Source organism: Lacerta agilis, chromosome 15 (assembly GCF_009819535.1).
Source record: "Lacerta agilis isolate rLacAgi1 chromosome 15, rLacAgi1.pri, whole genome shotgun sequence".
NCBI classification, from domain to species: domain Eukaryota; kingdom Metazoa; phylum Chordata; class Lepidosauria; order Squamata; family Lacertidae; genus Lacerta; species Lacerta agilis.
Genome location: NC_046326.1, coordinates 21,425,893 through 21,448,493, shown reverse-complemented (window position 1 = coordinate 21,448,493; position 22,601 = coordinate 21,425,893). Strand labels below are relative to the sequence as shown.

Here is a 22,601-nt window from a genome sequence, read left to right as displayed (position 1 = left end):
CTCATTGTTTCGAATTGGTCCATACGTTGCAGTGAAGTAATAATAAAAGGCAACACTGTAAAACAGCACAAACAACCCTATCAAGAGCATTGGGGCAAATTATCATCTGCTCAGGTGCAAATAATTCTTGTTGGAGCAAGTGAGTCTTAAACAGTTCTGCAAAAAGACGTGGAAGCCAGGTGGATGGTTCCTGGGAGAACATTGCAAAGTTGAATGATCCTACACAAAAAGGGCCTCATATCCCCTCCCCTCCCTAGAACACCCTGCCAGCAATGGATTCACAACCATCTCTGTACATATTTAGCTTTCTTTAAGGGGCAGGAGTGACTAACATAAAACAAAAGAGCAGAGAATAATCTCATATTCATGGGCATCATGACAACCCAAACCAAAGTGTTAATTGGAGTAGACATTTCCTTACCTGTCTGAAGCCATTCCTGGTATACTGCAGGATCTTCAGGGCATAGTTTGATCGTTGACCTTTGCTGTTGAATTCTATGTGGCCGGTGAGACCTTCCAATTCTACCTGTCCAAGAGAGGGTGAGTTGCAGCGCCAAATATGGACTATTTCTTTTTATCCCCAAGCACGCTGCTCTGGAACCTCCGCCCTCTCATTTAAATAACAAATATGTTTCATCTAACATCTCCGAACTGCAGCCATTCATAAGGCAAGTTTGGGGTTGCGTGGCAGGATGCTTTCTCATGTTCCTGCACAGGAAAAGCCATTGTGTCAGGGAGAAAGGCTGGGATCTTTTGGCAGAGGGCAAGCATCTGATCCCAAGAGGTCTTTCACTCCATTTGAACTGCTAAATTCTCTTTTCTCACCACACCCTTCCTCCTGTGATTAGAGCCGGAAGTTGTGCTGCTGAAGGTGGGGGGCTTAATTGTGTCACATTCTTAATTGTGTTGCTTGGGATTTAGGGGAAAGAAACCCTTACTGTGCATTGTTAACACAAATACACAAAGTACTGTCATGTTAAGGAGTGGTAAACACAGCAAGCCACCTGCTGCTAATTGCCGCCCAAGCACTATGACACTGACAACAACCCTTTTCAGTTTTCCCACCTTGGAAAATTAGGTGGCATTTCTGCAGCCTCCACATTCAGGGCCAGTTTCCCCACAGTAGAATGCAAAACTCCAGGGTGAACTTGTGATGGCACAGGGCAAGTGACTTGTCTGTTATCACAGACTGAGATAACCAAGGGCCTTAGGTATGCAGACAGATGAAACCATTACTGCCAGTGTGGTGTATTGGTTAGAGTGTGAGACTGCGACCCAGGAGACCAGGGTTCGAATCCCTACCCACCCATGAAGCTCACAGGGTGTGACCTTGGGCCAGTCACTGCCTCTCAGCCTAGCCTACCTCACAAGGTTGTTGTGGGGATTAAATGAGGAGGAGAAGCATGGATGCCACCTTGAACTCTTTGGAGAAAAGGGTGGCATGAAAATGCAACAAACAAACAAATAATAAAATAAAACTCATCCGAGACCCAGGAAAGCTGGCACAGGACCTGGTTTCACCAACAGATATTGATTTCATAAAAGGTAATCATCATAGAATAAGGCCTATGTAACTGGTACTCTATCAAGCTGAACATATCCTGGTTTCCCTGCTCCCTTTGGGACTTCAGAAAGGAGCCTTTTCAGTGGTGGCTCCCTACTTGTGGAATGCTATCCCCAAGGAGGCACACTTGGCACCATCATTGCTTATCTTTAGGCACCAGGCTAAAACATTTCTTTTCCTGCAGGTCTTTGGCTTTTAATCTATGGCCTCCTACAGTGGGTGGGATGTTAGAGCAATTCAGGACAAAATACGTAGTTTGGGTATTGCTCTGGAGAGACTCAAAGTATGTGATGAAAGCTACGTACTCCAAACAATCAAGCAGCGGCTTTATGAACATGAAAAACAGAATTTGTCTCCTCCCACTCCGAGACCCTGTTCTCCGGAGGCCCTAGGCATAACTACTTCTTACGGATGTTGCGCCAATTACCTAAAAGACCTACTACTGCCTTCCCAACAAAGAGCTTTTATACTCGCAAGACTAAATGCCTTCCCCATCCACAGTGACCACAGGTAGACACTCGCAAATTCCTTATCAAGCCTGCCTGTGTGCCTGCAATCAGGGAGTACCAGACTCGCTGGACCATATTCTCTTGGACTGCCCTTTGCACAGCGGACTCCGCAAACAGATGTTGAGCAAGATGCCGGACCTGTGACCCACAGCTCTGAGAGAAAACCAAATGAGGTTCCTCCTAGCGGACAGGGACAAGAACATTACTGTCTCAATGGCTTCCTTTTAAATCTCCATGCTACCTGAAAGGGTTCTTAATGACTCATCCCTCTAGGGAATAGACAGGGTGAAGCAGAACAATGGAGTGCCTTGTGACCCTCGACAGCCTCGCTCCTGTCCCTTTTAAATCTATCCCACTGACTTGAAATGCCAATAAAGGTACTGTATTTGTATTGTATTGTAACTCTGCTTTCAAACATGTGAATACATTTCAGAGCTTTCTGTTTTGTTTCATGCTGGTTTTCGTGCATGTGAAAACCAACAAATATTTTTAAATCAACATCCCCACCACCACTGTCTTGCTCAGCGTTAACCTCCCTGGCAACGCTTCTCTCCCTCTTTCCATCCAAACCATTTATGCTCAATCCTTCCTCACCATTCTCAGATAGTTCATCAAGCTGGTGCCATGTTGCCAGATTTGGGCAGATCCACAGGACAGGGGCTTGACGCCGATCTCCTGGCTCCGGTTCAGCTCCTGAACGGCGCTCACCACAGCGTAGACGGCATCAAACAACAAGGCAGAAGACAGCTGAAGATACCGGGAAGAGAATTGGAATAGGAAGTGTAATCCAGGCCAGAAAATTGCAGAGTGCACAAAGCATCCCATTTATCATGTTTTTTAATATATGTTCAGCTCAAATTACTTTATTATTATTTTTTAAATTAAAAACGCCCCTTATTTTAAAAAACCAAGCAAAAAATAAATAAATAGGATTCAAAATCCCATTACTAGCAAAATTGCCCTGGTCACCCAATGTAATGTGTTATTCATAAAACAGGGTGGAATAGAAAAATAGCTAGATCTATCAACCAACCAAAGAGCATTTTAAACTGAGCCAACTGTCTGGGTTTTAGGAAATGTAAATTGATGCAGCAGCACCACACAGGTGCCCTTTTTAACAATTCAGAAGGGGAGAAAACAGGGGTGTATTTATTTGGTGTATTTTTTATTATTTTGCATTATTTATTGTGACTCTGCTACTTTTGGGGAAGGGCAGAGAGTGCTGAGGTGGGCATCGAATTCCTCCCTCTGGCAGCCATGAATCCTGTTTCTTTCTTTTCTCTTAAATTAAAAATAAAAAAGCCAGAAGCAACAGTGAGAAAATCTACGCCATTCCAACCCAATAAAGAAAAATGCAGATAATCTGACAGCTTGTTTCCTCTATAGACACACCTAAGCCGTTTCTTCAGTGCATTTTATTTGTCTGCTTAGTCACATCAGAGATACCCTGAACTGCTAACAAACCATTCATATTTGGTGGGGCTTTTCTTTCCCCAGCATATTCTTCATTATCTGAGGCCTTGGCCTTGGGTTCCTTCCCTGAGTGACGTCCAGCAGGTGCCCTTAAGAAGCAGGGTCTTTTAAGTTGTGGCACCAATCTTGTGGAATGCCATGGGAAAAGCCACCTGGCTCAAACATGCCAAGTCTCTAGAGGGAGATAGAGACAGATAGAGATAGAGATAGAGATAGAGATAGAGATAGAGATAGAGATAGAGATAGAGATAGAGATAGAGATAGAGATAGAGATAGAGATAGAGATAGAGATAGATAGATAGAGAGAGAGAGAGAGAGAGAGAGAGAGAGAGGGAGGCCATTATCATGGGATGAGTTGCAGTTTGATACCCATTCTGCTGCTGCATTGTTTTTAACTGGGTGGTTCTTTATTTGGGTGATTCTTTATTTCCGCTGCCAAATGCCATTCCTTTGTTGCTGTTATTATCTGTAATTTGAGTTTACTGTTCTAAATTGATTTTTCTCTCCCCCTCCAGGCTTTTTAAATTCCATGCTTTTAGTTCTTAGAACTATTTTGTCTTCCCTGGGCTGATTTTTTAAAGTGCCATTTACTGATTTGATACTGTCGAATGTGTTTATGCTGCTCTTTGTTAATTTTTGCACTGGCAAAAATTTATATATATATATATGATGGGTTTTTTTTTTTTTTTAGTACTGCTGATGTATTTTAGTAATTTCAATCCATGAACTGCCCAGAGGACACAGCTGATTGGGCAACATAAAAATGCTTAAATAAAACAAAATAGATCTGTTTTGTGAATGGATTTAGTTGTCGTTTGAAAAAAAGAAAGAAAACAAGGTAGAACATTTACACAATAAACAATTTACAGTAATAACCGGAGGTTCATTGTCTGCAAGCAAAAGAAAGCAACAACTACATTTTAAGAGCCCCTTGAAAGCTTTCATTCAAATAATTCAAATGTAAAATATTTGCATCAGATTTTAGTGCTGCATGATCTATTTGGGGTGGGGATGGGGGATGGCTGGCGGGAAAAAAAATGATGGCTTTGCATGCAAAATGTCATAAATTCAATTTCCAACATCACCCTTGTCTGAAACCCTGAAGAGATGCTACCAGCCAATGTAGACAGTACTTGATTAGATGAATGAATTGTCTGGCTCAGTACAGTACAAAGCTTTTTCCTGTGTCCCTATGAAGTATGTAACTTCTGGTCAATAATGCTGAACCCAAGGATAACTCCACTGCGCATCATAAATAAATCTGTCCACTCGTTATGACATTTTCAAAGTCTAAAAATGTACTCAAGATCTTATTTAACCCCGTAGGGGGTAATGTTTTGCAAAGTACACCGATCTGCACCGAGTCACTCATAAAGAGAAAAAAGCCTATTTGACATATGAATCTCTGCCCAAATCTTGTCCCATGAGCCATTTCCCGAGCCTTGGAGAAACTTATAAGAATGCATCTTTATCTCTAAACCAGAGATTATATTATATAGTTGTGACAATTGCCCTTTTCTCTTTGGCTCTTTTTGTCAATAACTCTTCACACTATGTTGATTTCTCAGCCGACTTATCAAGTCTTAATTCAGAATACTGGACTTGAAATTCTTCATACCAAGCATGCATCAAGTGCGATGAATTAACATTCATCCCTTCGTGAGTAATATATCTGTTATGCACCACTAAATCCTTAAATCTCAAAACATTATGTAAGACTCCCAAGGGAAAGTCTCCTAAAACATCTTGTAAATTAAATTTAGAGTCCTACAGAAATGCACCCAGGCTCAGTTTATTTCTGTACTTATCCCAGGATTTCAACAGTTACAGTGGTATTAACTTCTGCCCCGGCAACCTTTAGCACTTATATTTAGCCATCTAAGATAAGGCCTTTCGAGGGATTGATAGGAATGCCTTTTCCAACTAGCGATGTGGCTGGGACTCATATTTCCAGGCTTGGAAGATAACAGCTCTCTGGTGTGCGTAGTGATCACCTCACCCGCAAAGTTAGGATGGTGACATCCAAATTCTCCTCTGAGCCAGAGAAGAACTCCCTCCTGGCTATGCTATCCTCTTTGTGACATCCCTGCCCCCCGCCCACAGCATCCCACCACTTTACTTTCTGATTCAATGCTTTGGTGGTGGTGTAAAAGGGTAGGAAATTGAGAGAAAGAGGCCTCCTCCCTGCACTGTACCTAGAGGTAAGGTAAAGGTAAAGGACCCCTGGATGGTTAAGTCCAGTCAAAGGCGACTATGGAGTTGTGACGCTCATCTCTCTTTAAGGCCAAGGGAGCGGGCATTTGTCCACAGACAGCTTTCCGGGTCATGTGGCCAGCATGACTAAACTGCTTCTGGAGCAACGGGACACTGTGGCGGAAGCCAGAGTACACGGAAATGTCATTTGCCTTCCCGCCGCAGCTGTACCTATTAATCTACTTGCACTGGTGTGCTTTCAAACTGCTAGGTTGGCAGGAGCTGGGACAGAGCAATGGGAACTCACCCCGTCGTGGGGATTCAAACCGCCAGCCTTCTGATTGGAAAGCCCAAGAGGTTCAGTGGTTTAGACCATAGCGCTACCCACATTGTCCTACTTACCTTACTTACCCACTTATCCTAGTCTATAAATGGCTACTAGTCACAATGGCTATGTTCTGCCTTGATGGTTGGAGGCAGTAATGCTTCTGCCTACTGGCTGTGGGAAACCACAGGAGAGGCAGATTGGTCTTGTGCTCAGGTGCTGCTTGGGGCATCTGGGTGGACGCTATGAGAACAAGGTGCTGGACTGGAAGGGACACCAGCCTGATCCAGGCTATGATACCCTGCACTGGCATGAGGTTAGTTACAGCAGCCCCTTGCATAAATGTAGCCTTCCCAGGGGCTACTGACATTACAAATTCAGATTGCCCTTGAAATAAACCAAGTGTTTCGGTTGTGATTAGCCAATAATCCTATGACCATTCCCCCCACAAGGATCTTATACTACGGATTGGGGGTTTTACCTCAGTGGCAGACCAGCTGCTTTTTTTGCATGCAGAAGATCCTATGTAAAACATCTCTGGCATCTCCAGGAAGGGCTGGAAAAGATCCCTGTGGGATCATCTGCTACCAGTCAGTGTAGACAATATTGAGCTAGATGGACAACTGTTGTATAAAGCAGTCTCCCTATATTCAATGAACTTTTACCCAGAGTAGACCCACTGAAATCAATGACCACAAGTACCTTAGGCCCATTAATTTCCATGGGCCTACTCCAGGGGTCAGCAAGGTTTACCTTGCTTGGACCGGTTCACTCCAGCGGAGAGCCCTCTGTGGGACGGATTGTGCCCCCCAAGCCCACGATTTTTGGCGTCTGTGTCTGCGCAGATGCGATTTCCGGCGTCATAGAAGTGAGTCCACGCGGTGTGCCGGTTTTGTGCAGTGCGCAGGGACTCTCCGAGCAAGCAGCTCGGTTCAGGGGTGGCTCTTGGGCCAGTTAAACGACCCCTGTGGGCTGCTTGTGGCCCATGGGCCTTAGGTTGCTGACCCCAGGCCTACTCTGAGTAAAGGTTAGTTGACCAGAGCTCCTCTATTCCTAATACCGGTCACGCTAAACTCTCTAGGTCCCTTCCTGCACGCAAGACTTTCATACCTGACAATACTGCTTTGGCAAAGGAGTACCCAATCTGTGTTGACAGCCCAACTTAGACTCATTTGCTTCTAATCACTTCTATTTATTCCACAAGATTCAGGTGGTACTTATTTCCCCCCCCCAACCCCAATCCCATTGGTTTCTTTTCATTTTTCATCAAGTTATTAACTGGTCATTTTCTCTCTCCTCCTCACTGCTATGACTAAGATTTCACCTTTAATTATCATCACTTCCTGCATTTTCTCATTGTTGTCGGTTCCTTATTATTATCAAAGCTGAGTTTCTCCTAACTAACCTCTCTCTTCAGAGTGTCTCTCCTCAATTACCATTGTGGGGGTTCGGCGAGGTGTCTTCGCTTCAGAAATCCCTCGCGTCACCTCACCTTCTCTGGCATGTGAGCACAATTATATCTGAGAATACCTACTGCTTGTGTCATTTCTCTCCTCTAGCTATTCTGCACAAACAACTCTGGATGTAATTAATTCCCAAAATGGCCAGTGCCTTCCTCTGAGCTTCTGCAGGAGGCATGCACCTTCCAGATCCCTCCTGAAGCTCTTAATCTTTGCTATGGGGAAGACTTCTATTGCTTAAGGAATGTTCTTTGGTGCCTCCAAAGTGCACACCCAGTGGGGTAAGAAGAAATGTACTTTGCACATGCTTAGAGGCACTACAGTTTGTAGGAAGAGGGGAAATATGTAATGGGGAGAACATATTCCAAGGCACAGCACTAACTCAGGGTTGTAAATTATGGAGGGCAGGGTCTGCAGGAGTCCTTCCACCTAATCCCAGGAAAACTATCCCTTTCCTGCACTTTCAGGTTTCATTTTTTTTTTTTTTAAAAAAAAGCTTCTCTGCTTTCTACTTACAGAGCTATAAGAAAAACAGTGAAGGCAATATTTTACCTGGCTACTTAGCAAGAAATAAATGTGCCCCATCTTCCAGAATGTAGTGTTAATACAGGAAGACACCTTCCAAGCCCTTGGCTCCCTAAACATAAACACATGAAACCACCTATGTTTAGGACTTTGCTATTGGATACTTTTTTATTATCTCCCCTCTACCCTCGTATCCCTAGTTTCTCCATTACCAAAATGTCTTGTTAATGGCCTGCACTAATGATGCTCCTTTCTCAAAAGGAGGATCATAGGCCCATAAGAGATCAGCTTGAAGGTGGACACGATCTCCTCTTGCATCCCAACAGCTGAGTTTTTATACTAATGGGGAACCTTTAGCTCTCCAGATGTTACTGAACTACAACTCTCATCTGTCCTAGCAAGCATGGCCAAAGGCCAAGGGTGATGGGAGTTGTAGTGTAACAACATCAGGAGGGCCAAGGGCTCACCACAACTGATTTATACTATTTTCTTTCTCCTAGAATTTAGTGTGAATTCCCCATGCCCTTGATCATCGATCAGTACAGTCATACCTCATGTTACGGATGCTTCAGGTTACGTGTTTTCAGGTTGCGGACTGCAGGAAACCCGGAAGTACCGGAATGGGTTACTTCTGGGTTTTGCTGCTCACACCTGTGCAGAAGCGCCAAATCGTGCCTGCGCTTCAGGATGTGAACGTTGCGGGTTGCGGACGTGCCTCCGTCATGGATTACGTCTGCAACCCGAGGTTCCACTGTACAAAATTTTGGGCATACTTTTGGTTCTGGTTTGTCAACACCTTCCTATTCCACTTCTGTGATGTTCCCACCCCAAGGCTCGATTTCTGGAAGCTTTCGAAGCAACACTTGTTGTCAAACATTTTCTAAACTCTGCCTCCATTGCCATGCTCACAATTATCTCTTGGTTTGCATGGCATGGTGGTTTGCATTATTTTGCTGGTTTGCATGGCATGGTGGGGAGATTTGTGCTTTTGCAAAGTTTGGGATTTTTCTGAAGGTCGCTAAGGGAAAGGCGTTCCAGAAAACACAAATGTTGTCAAGCCCTTGATCAATGGATGCACACCATTCTCTAGTTTTCTGTTCTCTTGATTTTAAGCTTTTTCTGCAAACCATCTTGGATTTTTAACCTCACGCAAGATCCTCAAGCTTTGGCGGAATAACAGCATTAATGTGAAAGAGTCCAAGATCCAGCTTGCCAGTAATAGGTCAAAAACATCCAATATATTTGGGTCTGCTTTCCATTTGTTACCTCCATGCCAGAAGTCTGGTTTGTCATCTTTAATTGTCTCTGGTCCGTTTTTCATCTCCTTTTCCCTTCCCCTGTGCAGTTAACGATCTCTTATTAGCTACCACAAATGATGCTTGTAGATCTTAATGAAGCATATGACACTATTGATTGGGATATTCGACTTTGTAAGCCTACAAACATTTGCTTCAATTCCAGGAGTGGTTTTTATGTTTGCCAATGTCTCTTTTTGTTTAATTTTATCAGACAGGATGATCAAGGACAGTTTTCTATGAAGCTGTATAATGGCTGTACACATGCAATCTGGAGAAGGTGGTGCTGAACATTTTTCAATGTGGCTGCATGCCACCGTCTATGGCAGGGTTGGGGAACCTCAAGCCTGAGGGCCAAATGTGGCCCTCTGGGCATCTCTGCCTGGCCCTTAGGACTCTGGCCAGGCCACACCCTTCACTGGCCCTGCTCTGCACCCTCCTAGAGTGATTTTCCCTGGCTAGAATATGATCCTGAACAGTGGTAATGCCTCTAGCTTGCATGCATAGCTGTCAACTTTTCCCTTTTGTTGCAAGGAATCCTATTTGGAATAAGGGAATTTCCCTTTAAAAAGGGGGAAAGTTGACAGCTATGTTGCATGGATAGAGATGGGGTGGGTCTGGCCACACCCACTTAGGCCACACCCACCACTGGTATCCTGCTCCTGGAACATTGCCCATGAGAGAATGCAGCACTTGGGCCAACAAATTTTACCCATTCCTACTCAAACAAATTTCTGTATGGTGGTTCTGCTAGGCAGAGGTGCTCTTTCAGATTTCAGAAAGGGGAGAGATGAACAAAAATATCATTGTTCTCAGAAGAAAGTCTCAAGAAAATGGAAAGGCCCACGCTTGGTGGTCCACTCATACATATTCATAGCAAACTCAATTCTCCAAGTGAGGAGATTTAACACAGCCCAAATGGCAATTTTGGGGGAAATCCAAGGTTTACAGGAGCACAAATAATGGTCAAAAACCCTAAAGAGAGGAGGGAAGAAAAAGCCCCAAATCACTCAATTTGGACTGAGCATGCTCAAGGTTGGATTGGGGGGCTGGGACAGAAAACCTGGGAGCAGATGGAATGGGGTATCATGGGAAAGGGGTATCATGGGAAATGGCTGGCAGATGGGAAGCATGAACAGAATATTCCACACTGCACCAGTTTGTTTCAAGTAGCGATGTGGGAGAAGAACGATATTGGTTCTGTTTTCAGGTTGCATTTGTATTAACACTTCTCAAATCAACATGAGAACTGAAACACAGCTATCCTTCAAAAATTGCACTTCTGCAATGCTTGTGATGCAGTTTTCCCACCAAAGCTGTGTGCGCTGAAATATAAACATTTAGGGAAAGTGTGCATGCAAATGCTTAAGTTGGTGAAAATAATGTGCAAAAATACATATTAGGAATATGTGCTTAAAAATCTGCATATTACTCAAAACTGCATATTACTCAAAACACTGCGTGTGTGTGGTATTGTATATTCACAAATGTGGATAACTGAATTGGAAAAGTAAGAAACTGTGAGAAAATGGATGGATTTGTCCGTCCTTAGTTTCAAATCCCACTTCTTATGAAGATTCAATATCAAAAATAGCAGTGCCTTTTAAGTGCATTTTTGACACTCACTTTTAAATCAACTTTATTCCATTGGTATCATTATTATTCTGCCCTTCCTCCAATAACTGTATGGGATCCTCACGCAAGGTTCCTCCTCTGCCCATTTGGGGCTTCTGAATTGCTGCCTCAGGGTTTATTCCCATTGCAAACATGGATTTGCTATTTTCTCTGCCACTTCTGTTTTATTGTTGTTTGATCAGAAAAGCAATGAGGGTTGAGGAGCTGAAGGACCGAGGGGTGTCTCCACTGCCAACTTGAAATCCTGCTGCTGTGTGTTAGTTGGGGCAAAAGATAGAGTCACGGCAAGTGGTCTCTCTCTCTCTCTCTCTCTCTCTCTCTCTCTCTCTCTCTGCATTTTATGCCAGTTCCAGGCTAGTGTACATTAGGGAGCCAGGGAATCAGGCCCCTTGGGAGAGACAAAACTGCCCTAGCACCACCATCCCACCTCACCCCACTTGTGGGCCTTTCCACTGTTCTGCGGATCTGCACCACAGCACGGTCTCTGCTGTGGTGGAGCCCCTGCAAGTGGTAGCCCACCTCTCTGTTGATGGAGAGGTGACTGCGTGCCTTCCAACCTTACCCTTAGCCCCTAGCCATCAGTGAGGGCAGTGGTGATCGTTGTGCTTCTATTTATCTTGCTGCTTTTCTGGAAAATATTGCTTTTGTTATTCCACTGCAGGTTACTGCAAGGTGCTCCATTATGAGATGACAGGGTATGAAATTTATTTTAATGAATAAACAAACGGATTATTGGTCTTGCATAAATTAAGGGATTCCTGTGAGCCTTGGAGGTTCTCGTTCCTCTTTCTTTCCCTCCTTTTTAATTATTTTTTTTAAAAAAAGAAATCTTCTCCTTGGACTTGATCCCATGGACTCCTTTCCTGGAATGTATTCTGCCTTAGACCTGATCCTGTCACAGCCTATTTCAGCACCCACAATTCATGACTCCCACTCACCCCCATCAACCATTCTACTGCCTTTCTTTGTGGCATGTTTCTCTCTGCCTTGATGCTGACCAAAGGTGGACCAGTGGTTTCAGTTTCACCCAGTTTCTTGTTCTTTCAAGTTTAAATTCAGTTCTCCAGACTGCCATATAATATGCAATATTTTTTTAAGTCCTCATGAAAATTCACCAGCATTTTAGTGAAAATTTCTTCCAATATAGACATGCTTAAATGCCCTTTTGCCTAATATGCATATTATTGCAAAGCATTTCCCCCTAATATAATGCATTTTTAATGTTAATATCACTCATATGTGCATTTTTATGCACCCTACCCTAGTAAAGGTAAGGTAAAAGACCCCTGGACAGTTCAGTTGAATTCAACTATGGGGTGCAGCGCTCATCTCCACTTTCAGGTCGAGAGAGCTGGTGTTTGTCCGCAAACAGCTTTTCTGGGTCATGTGGCCAGCCTGACTAAACCACTTCTGGTGCACAGAAGACCATGATGAGTGCCAGAGAGCATGGAAATGTCGTTTGCCTTCCCACCACAGCGGTACCTACTTATCTACTTGCGCTGGTGTGCTTTCAAACTGCTAGGTTGGCAGAAGGTGGGACAGAGCAAAGGGAGCTCACCCCGTTGTGCAGATTCGAACCACCAACCTTCTGATTGGCAAGCTCAAGAGGCTCAGTGGGTTAGACCACAGCGCCACCAGTGTCCCTCACCTGCCTTATTATATTACTGGGCTGGAGAACTGCACTGTAAAATTCAAGAAGTATGAATTCTAAAGGATGGTTATGTTTCGTTTCACATATTATTTCAAGAAGTGAGAGTCAGGCAGGTTGGTCTTTAAATGCAAACTAAATTGACATTCTCTGCCTTCTCCACCATTTACTTTCTTCTCAATCTCAACATGAGGAATGCCCAGCAACATCTTCTTGGTGAAGCCTGCCATCTGCAGAAGCCTCCCCAGTTCCTTTCTGGCTCATCGGTTCCCAGCTTGTTCCAACCCTCGCTTGAAAGCCATATTTCCTACTTCCGTCTGGGTCTCTTAATTGCCAACTCCCTCTGCCACTATTTATCTGTAGTCTTATTTAATGCAATAAAGCAATTTGTGATTCTGTTCATATGGCAGATGCCGCAGACAATTAAGTAGTATTTCTCCATAAGAAGGCTATTGTGTGGATCCTCAGGGCTTTCCTGCCACCCACTTGGTATGAAATACATTCCCCTCATCTCTTCCCACTCAAAACCTTAGATCAAATCTCCAACCCTTTAGAGAAACCTCATCTTTTTTTTTCCTTTTTGACATTAATAGCCCTTTTGCAAACCTCCGCTCGTTTGCTTATTATAGTATATTGTATCATGGGTGGTGTGTTTTAATTTTTGTCCCTTGTCTGTTGTAAATAGTGCTAATGAATTATAGCAAAAAGCAATCTGGGGATTGGGGCAGAGATAGTCCAGTCAGTGGCTTCCTCTTATTTTGTTCCAGGGCTTAGCCAAAATCATTAGGAGATGAGACCAAGGAAGCTCCTTCTGGAAACTGCATAAAAAGTAAAGAAACTGAATAGTGGGAAATATTTCTTCCTCCCCTCTAAGAGCATTGAGCTGCTTTACTCCTGCATGCTGGTCACTCATTGACTATGGCAAAGGGTGTGGATTTGCATATACTGTAAGAACAAGGCATGAGCTATCATGAGACATCACACCAGTCAGAATTTCCATTTCACTTGAGAGCAGAGGCTTTTCAATAGTGATGCAATCAGCTGCCATTCCTAGAGTAAAGGGAATGTCTGCCCTGTGTTAAATGTAAGCTTGTAGGGGCAGGGACCCATCCTCATTTACCTCGTAAAATGCCATGCACAAGAATGGGCCTACACATCTGAATTATTGAATGGGTGAAACCATCTAATGCCCGTTAATTGCAATTTGCACATCCCTACAATTAACACTCTCAAACCATGGATGTGTTGTTTGAAATTTCCATCAGAATAAAGCCCAAAGGTGAATGAGGCTGTTCTAACAAACTCTCTGAGTATAAATCCTGCATTTCCTAGGAAACCACACTTGGAGATCTCTCAAACGGAGGTGTATATATAGATAGATATAGAAACAACATCAACTGTATCTTTGCCCCCAAATTTAACACAGTAAAAAGAAGTGCCACAATCCATTGGTACAATCAGGGTTTCTGTCAATGAAATAAACAGTTAATTACAAACATCTGCTTTAGCCTACATTCTAATTACCTAATCTAGCCATCTGCAATTTTAATGATTTCCCCTGATTTCCTTTCTTTGCCATGTGATTAATTGGAAGTTTTTTCCTTTTTCTTTTTTCAGCAAATACCTCCTTTTGCAAACATGCTCCACTGTCTCTTAGCAAGAAAGCCTTGGGATTTCTGTGGCTTATGTGGAACCTCCTGGCAGGCCCAGCTGTCAGGGATTCGGCGCTCAGAGCTTCCTGGGGAGGTTCAGCTCCCCTGAGGTTGATGGGTAAACATGTAAATCCCTAGGCAGTTGGGACCTTTCCTTGAATTGTGCTTTGCTAAAGTTTATTGACACCAAATGTCATAAGGAAACAATGAACAATTCCCTGTGTGGATTTAAAAGTCCTTCCACCATGGATAATGAGTGGTTCCCACAAACCAAGACAAATGTTGCTTTTGTGTTGCTAGGAAAATACTGTTCCGGTGCATATGACACGCTGTGAATCAGTCACTTTATGTTGTGATGTCTCTGGATGACTGCAGCAACAGCTGTCTGAATGCTACCTACAAACACTCATGGAGGGCCCCTTCCAGTCTCAGAGTTGCCTCCTGCTGTCTCACACGATGTCAGGGACTGGGCAGAGGAGGAATGGTGGAGACCGCCTCCCCAGCCTGACCCTTCCAGAGAAGAGGAAGACAGTTCAGAATTACAACAGAGGTTTGAGGGAGGTCACAGCTCAGAGGCAGATGAGTGGGAAAGCTGGGAAATAATGGGATAGGAGGAGGAAGAAGAGGAAGCACCAGTGGGGCATAGTGTCTTTGGAAAGCATTCCAGACACACACACACCCTCTCCCAGAACCTGGCGAGCCTTGAAAGTAGGACAGCAAAGAGCTCAAAGGCAGAGGGCATTTGTCAGCACCTGTAGGGCTGACACATGAGGAAGTGGGAGAGACAGAGGGGGTGGAGATTCACTCGGGACAATGCCATTATCCAAGAGGCTGGGTTCCAAAGCCTCTCTCTGTAATTACTGAACAAAAAGCACACGGTAAGAAACATTCCTTGTCTTTGTGCTTTCCTGGGCAACCGGCCTGGGAGTTGTATGCATCCGCCTGACACACCCATTTTCTGGCAGTGCCATGTCTGGCCTCATCTCACAGTAAGGAGGACTTAGTGCAGGGGTCAGCAAACGTTTTCAGCAGGGGGCCGGTCCACTGTCCCTCAGATCTTGTGGGGGGCCGGACTATATTTTGAAGAAGAAAAATGAACGAATTCCTACGCCCCACAAATAACCCAGAGATGCATTTTAAATAAAAGCACACATTCTACTCATGTAAAAACATGCTGATTCCCAGACCATCTATGGGCCGGATTTAGACGGCGATTGGGCTAGATCTGGCCCCTGGGCCTTACTTGCCTACCCATGACTTAGTGGCTCCTGCAACTTTTCTCCAATGCAACTTCTTTCTGCTGTCAGGAGAGACCAGATACTGCTGGAGGCTGTGGATGCTAATAAGCAGCATTACTGAGAGTGCAGGCAGGGGGCTTTCTTCACATGCCTTAGTTATCGGTTCTGACAGCTGCTGCTACAGCCACCCAGGCTTCAGAACATAGGTTGACAGCTTCCCGGGCTGCTGTGCAAGAAGGACCACTGAGCAGCAGTGCAACGCTTCCTTTAGCAACGAGAGGGAAAGAAGCTGGAGCAATTTACCGGAAAGAAGTGGCTACCACTCCATGCCATACAGAATGTCTCTTCCCTAGAAATCTAAACTAGTCTCACTGTCATGGCTTCATCAGAGGATTGATCTGCAAGGGAAGGAGATCTCCCAACAGCACCAAAACAAGAGTTCCTTCAGGACAAAACAAAAGCAGGTTTCTACATGTCACACCAGCCTTTCTCAGCTTCATGCCCTCCAGATGCTTTGGCCAATGGACAGGGATACTAAATCGGGGTTGTAGCCCAGAAAACCTGGAGGGTGCCAGGTTGCAGAATCTTGTGTTACATTGGCCAAGGTCAGCAACTTGCAGCAGGAGAGCAAGTGCGAGACCATGGGAGATGGCATTTATCCCTTTTTCCAATAGGTATTATTCTTCCCCTGCCCCAGGCTGTTGTTGTCCCCCACCCCACCCCCGCCGCCCTGGGTTTCAGATGTGTATCTGAGGACACTTATGCATCTGGGGGAGAGAAGCAGCTGGGAGGCAATCTGGAGAAGGGAACTAGCTTGTGGGGAAATGTTTTTTGCACCCCTTCCCCTCCCAACACTTCTTCACTGCACTAAATGCCTCCCCAAAGCTACTTTGCTCCTAAAAATGGTGTTGGTACCCTATAATGCACATGTTGCCATGTAACATGGGGTCTTGAGTCTCTTTGAGGGAAAGCTACCAAATGGGAGAGAAGGACTGAGCATTATTTTCAACCAGTTTCATGCAGGTGAATAATGCACAGTAGAATAAGAACTCAAAACAAAAGCAAAATATAAAAGCACCATAAATGCAGGCTGAGGGAAGGGGAGAGGGGTGAAATCAGTTTTTATTTCTGCCTGCCATTAGCATTTCCTGCTTTATTAGCAAGCATTATCCATAATGCATCTCAGCTGTCATCTGAGGCAGTTAGCAATGGAGGCATCACATCAGGTATAAAGTAAGACTGGGCAATAAATTAGCTGTAGCATCTCCCTGGGCTGGAGGAAGGGTGGACAGTGAGGGAGGTTGTGTGTGTGTGTGTGTGTGTGTGTGAGAGAGAGAGAGAGAGAGAGAGAGAGAGAGAGAGAGAGAGAGAGAGAGAGCATGTAAGCTTGTAAGCTTACAGCTGAATAAAAAGCAGGTTCAAATATAAGCAAGCATAAGTTTGTAGCAAGCTTCAGCATCTGCTAGATGTCATCCATCCCCGGTATTGGAGGGCAGAGGATAGGCGATGCAATCAAAACAGAGATCCTAGTTTGCTTCTTTAAGGTCACTTTGACCTTTTACGTGAAGAATTGGGTGTCTTGTAGCAGCTGTCCATTTACATGTGAACATTTGCAGTTCTGCTGCATAGGAGGAAGGACTCTAGTAGTTTCCGCACCCTTTGTGAACATCTCCTTAAAAGGAAGAGGATCATTTCTAGACAAATGATGCTGGATTAGATGGGCCACTAGCCTGATCCAGCAGGCTCTTATTGTGTTTGTGCCAATACTGGGAATGGTATTCTAGGGTGTATTTAAAGGTTTGAATGGGTTTAGGAGATCATACTCTGATTATAATTAATACCCATAAGCAGGGAGTTTGAGAGGAGGTGAATACAACCTTAAATGGGACACATATTCCTAGTTACAATGACTCATTTGTGAAGAAAATGAATTTTGCACATGCAGAGGCTTCCTGAGCTGGTTATCACATAGTAACATGTTGCTATAAATAGGGGATAATATGTAAACTAGTCTTTACTGAGAACAAGACAGGGTAAAGCAAGCATAGGCAAACTCGGCCCTCCATATGTTTTGGGACTACAACTCCCATCATCCCTGACCACTGGTCCTGTTAGCTAGGGATGATGTGAGTTGTAGTCCCAAAACATCTGGAGGGCCGGGTTTGCCTATGCCTGGGGTAAAGGTTCGTTTAAATTTATATGCCACTTTTCCATTGATCAAGGCCCTTCCCAAGACTCACGTAAACAAAGCAAGTGAGTCTGAAATGCCATAGCCCTGTTGGATCACACCAAATGTCCATCTGGTCCCCCATCTTGTTTGCTAGATTGGCTGATCTGATGTCCTCATGATGCCTGCAACACGGCATGAAGGCATTGAGAAGCCATGAAAGAAGCAAGCAGGTAACACAAAAGAATTCTTACTAACCCAACACTCCAAAGCTCTCCAGAACTGAGAACTCTTAATCACACCAATGGATTGCTATCACAGAAAAGACCTTGCTCCTCATAACCCTTCAACCTGTTTTGAGAATGCCATGGAAGTATAGGTCTTATGATACCTTTTTTACGTTCATCTAGTTTGTTGGAACGTGATCAACAAGGAGCAATGAGCGAGAGATACATAAGGTTCTAGAGTCTAGACCCTCAACAAATCACCATTGTGGTCCCCTCTTCATGCTGGCTTCATCTTCTCTCCCAACAAGCCCTAATTACACTGTAGGTTGAGGACCAATTGATGTAAATCTGTTTTACTTACTGCTGGCCCAGTAAAAGGAATGTGATCACAGTTTTCCAGCCATGACTGGTTGAGGCTCTCTGCAAACTCTTGGAAGAAAGCATGGGACTGGTTGAAAATGGAAAAGGCCATGATGTTCACTCGATCATCCAGATGGCTCTCTAGCCGCTGGAGCGAAAACTCCTAAAGGAAATCAAAGAACCAAAACAGAGAGAGAGAGAGCAGAATTAGGAAGCGCGAAAAGAGCAGTATGTTCTTCAGTAGTCCATAAGGGGAAGTGAAATGAGGGAATCTAAGGAACTGCAAAGGTTCCAAGGAGTTCGTGCCAAAAAGTGACTTGGTCAGCTTTAAAAAACATAGAATCATAGACTTGCAGAGTTGGAAGGGACCCCAAGGGTCTTCTTAGTCCAACCTCCTGTATTTGCAAGAATCCTTGACAGATGTTCATCCAACCTCTGTTTAAAAATGCCCAGTGAAGGAGAGTCCATCACCTTCTGAGGTGGTCCATTCCACGGTTAAATAGCTCTTACAGTCAGAAAGTTCTTCCCAAGGTTTTGTCAAAATCTCCTTTTGCCATTTGTTTCTATCTTGCCTCACTGATGGGAGGAAGTGCATGGGAGGAAGTGATGGGCATGCATCTCTTATGTGGAAGAGAACTCCAAAACTGTACAGGAAAACTGGGAAGGTCCCTTCCCTTGTGCTCATTGAACTTATACTGTCCAATATTTCTCTGGTGAAAATAGGGATGTCCTATTTAATGATGATGATGGATGATGAATAATAATAATAATAATAATAATAATAATAATAATAATAATATGTATACCCTTCCATCTGACTAGGTTGCCTGAGCCAATTTGGGTGGCTTCCAACATATATACTGAAGTATACCTGAAGGAGCGTCTCCACCCCCATCATTCTGCCCGGACACTGAGGTCCAGCGCCAAGGGCCTTCTGGCAGTTCTCTCTTTGCCCTCCCATCAGATGTCAAGGAAATAAACAACTTTCTGATGTTTAGAAGACATCTGATGGCAGCCCTGTTTTGGGAAGCTTTTAATGACTGATGTTTTAATCAAATAAAAAAAAAAAATCATTCCAGTAGCACCTTAGAGTCCAACTAAGTTTGTTCTTGGTATGAGCTTTCGTGTGCATGCACACTTCTTCAGATGTTTTAATGTATTTTTAATCTCCTGTTGGAAGCTGCCCAGAATTGCTGGGGAGACCCAGCCATATGGGTGGGGTATGAATAATAATAATAATAATAATAATAATAATAATAATAATAAAACATAATAAAACATAAATCATTAAAAAACTTCCCTATACAGGGCTGCCTTCTGATGTCGTCTAAAGGTTGTATCTCATTGGCTCGGGGGTCACATAACTCCATACCCTCCAACATTTCTTCTATGAAAATAGGGATGTCCTAAGGAAAAGCGGGACATTCCACGATCAAACCAGAAACCGGGACAGCTTCTGTAGATTCGGGACTGTCCCTGGAAAATAGGGTCTGTTATCTTGGGGAAGCCTGCCCCTGCTCCCCACAAGTGAGAAGGCATCAGGCCCTCCGTTTCGCTGAGCAATTGCAGCCATGAAGGAAATTCGTACCCTGAGTTCTGGATATGAATTTTGCCCACATAATCAGAAATACAATACATTATTATAATATTCTCTCCCTACCCCACCCCAACCCCGACTATTCCTGTAACGGTTTTAGCTGATTCCACAGATCTTTGAGGCCTCGGGACAAGTAGAGTAAAAGTCTGATTTCTCTTGCACAGGAAGCTCCAGGGAGAACAAGATGAGACATGGGATTAAGCGGTGTTTTGGACACAATCACATTATCATTAGGCGACACAAAAATTGCCTGTGCACTATTGATTCATTTGAATGATATTATCCTCCTGTCTCTGTGACAGGTTATCCATTTCCACAGAGCGCATTGTCAACCTGTGAAACAAAGGGCAGATGGCTAATGAGAGTTGGAGCCAGAGGAGATTTTGTATGCAAAAGAGTGCGTTGCAACAGTTTTGATGAAGGAGAAGGAGGCCAGTTCAGCCCTTCTACAGCAGGGGTGGCAAACGACTGGCCTTAGGCCTCATCTGGCCTGCTGAATTTTCCTTAATGGTCCACCAATCTCCAGCACAGGCTTGCTTACATAAGTAATGAAAGGGATGTAAAATGTGGAAAATTCCATCTCCCTGGTTCCTCAGAAATACAAAAAGTATTCACAGCACTCTCTCACTATCCCCTCCTCCTGGCCTTGCTGCCTATCTGGCTATTCTTCAGATGCTCTCGTTCTGTTGAAGGCCATAGGATCCTGGATCAGAGCTCTGGCTTTGGTAAATATGAATTTATTTCAAACTGCTAGGTCACTTGGCTGAAAAAAGGAAGTCGGTGACATGCATTATGTATAAAAGCAACCACAACAAGTGTTCTAATATATAAAGAAAAACCCTGTAAAGAAAATTTAAAGGAGAAAGAGTTAAGATCATCAGTATATATAGTCATGGAACTGTCTTGAGCCTGTTATATTAATACTCACCATTTGCCTCTATTTTTAATGCTTTGTTTTTAATTTATGATTTCAATAAAGCTTAATAAACAAACGACAATGTTACAATAGACACTGTTTATTTTAAAATGCAACCTTCAAAATATCCAGCTTTTCTGGAAAAATGGAGCTCGATTCAATATCAGGGATAACTCAAACCCTCAAACACTATCAAGCCTCAGGTGTCTATAACTGAAAGAAAATGCCATCCTTGCAATGAGGAGCCAGAAAGATGAACCTTAACTTTCCCAACCCAAGCTTCAAGCAAGCAGTAAGGATGTGCATTAAATAATAACCACATTTTGTGTGTGCGCGTTTTGATATGGCAGTGGCTATTTCCAAAGTGCTAGCCTGGCGTTATTAAATAATAGAACAGAACTGCGTTCCCTGGGAGACAGCATGCCGGCAATATTACAGGCCAAAAGTCTCTCTTCAGTGACTGCTGTTATCTGTGGGGTGCCTGACCTAACACACTCAAATTTTACAGCATCAGGAAAACTCCTCCGAGTGACCTGAACCTTTGACTCGAGGAGAGAGTCTTCCCTAATCAAGGCAGCGTGGAGCGACTCGGCAAGACATAGCTTTGGCAGATGTGTTTGGAGTGCAGTGCCGTCGCCCACAGCATGTTATGACTCAGCAATCGGCGAGAGATGTGTCTGACACTCTTTTTACAAGTGAACAATTGCAGCTTATGGCTCAGAGCTAGGATGTGGAGCATGTACAGTGGCGAAGGGCCTGTTCCTGAACCATGCTGAATTCTCACTGGTTCAAGCCAGATGTGGTTCACATCCATGAATTGACTGCAGGACCCTTGGATGAAAAGAGCTAGACGAGTGGAGCCTTATGCAGATTGCCATGTCCCAACAATGAGCAAATGCACTTTGGTGGAATCTACCTGTATTCTCAGATTGGAGGTGGGTGGGTGGGCTTTCACTAGAAATTGGCTTCTGCTAATTTCTGAATGCCAGGAAAGGCCAACTTTCCTTTGTTAGCATATGTGCATTAGCAAGAAAGCCCCTTTTTCATTCCTATCAATTCCACTGGCAAAATTACCCACATTACCTCCTGGCTGCAAACTCTCTTCTCCTTTGTGAGATTCTTATCACGGTTTTAATAGCCCAGATCACCTACAAAGCCAAGAGGCACTGAGAGCTCTTCCTTCGGAGAGAGTGTGCTAAGATTTTACTCATTTTGGTTTTTTGGTGAGGTCGGCTTCTTTCTCTCTCATCCTTACACACACACACACACACACACACACACAGGTGTTTTCTTCTATTAATTATTTCAACAGCCTTATTGGATATCTAGATCTGCTGCTGATTAAGAACATTCCAACTGTTCTCTAAATGCAGCTGGTGCTAATATAGGAGAGTCTTATAATCTGATTTGGGGACTGATCAGGAAGTGGAGAAAGAAGATGGCCCCCTTACACCACCAAGTTACTCTAGTACTCCAAACGTTTATTTTTTAAAGGAATTAATTCCCATTTAGTTCAGTTGCCATTCTCCCAAATTATTGCTTAGCCACAGTGATTAAACTACAGCAGTGCTTCCATATCTGCTAAATCAAGCTTTAGAACATTGCCTCCACAATTTGTTTTCTAACTCTTGTCATAGATGTTCATTTGACTTACTTTTTTTTTAAATGAAAGCTAAGATTCCAGGCCTCTTGCTGAGGGAGGGATTGACTATGAAGATGAACTATAAATTATTTGAAGTTCTACCCGCAAATGAACTTCACCTTACATTCACCTGTAAATTATGGCAACTACTTTCATTTAACTGAACTAGTTAATT

General features: G+C 43.8%; 1 protein-coding gene across 1 annotated transcript in view; it reads right to left on the bottom strand.

Annotated features, from left to right (window-relative positions):
• Positions 1–22,601, bottom strand: part of GRIK4 (glutamate ionotropic receptor kainate type subunit 4) — a 440,303-nt gene that overhangs the window by 87,096 nt on the left and 330,606 nt on the right. Inside the window, exons 8-10 of the mRNA XM_033171758.1 lie at positions 18,273–18,434; positions 2,668–2,820; positions 422–526 (exon numbers count right to left, since the gene is read on the bottom strand). Of these exons, the coding sequence (XP_033027649.1) occupies positions 422–526; positions 2,668–2,820; positions 18,273–18,434 (420 nt within the window). The remainder of the gene's footprint in view (positions 1–421; positions 527–2,667; positions 2,821–18,272; positions 18,435–22,601) is intronic.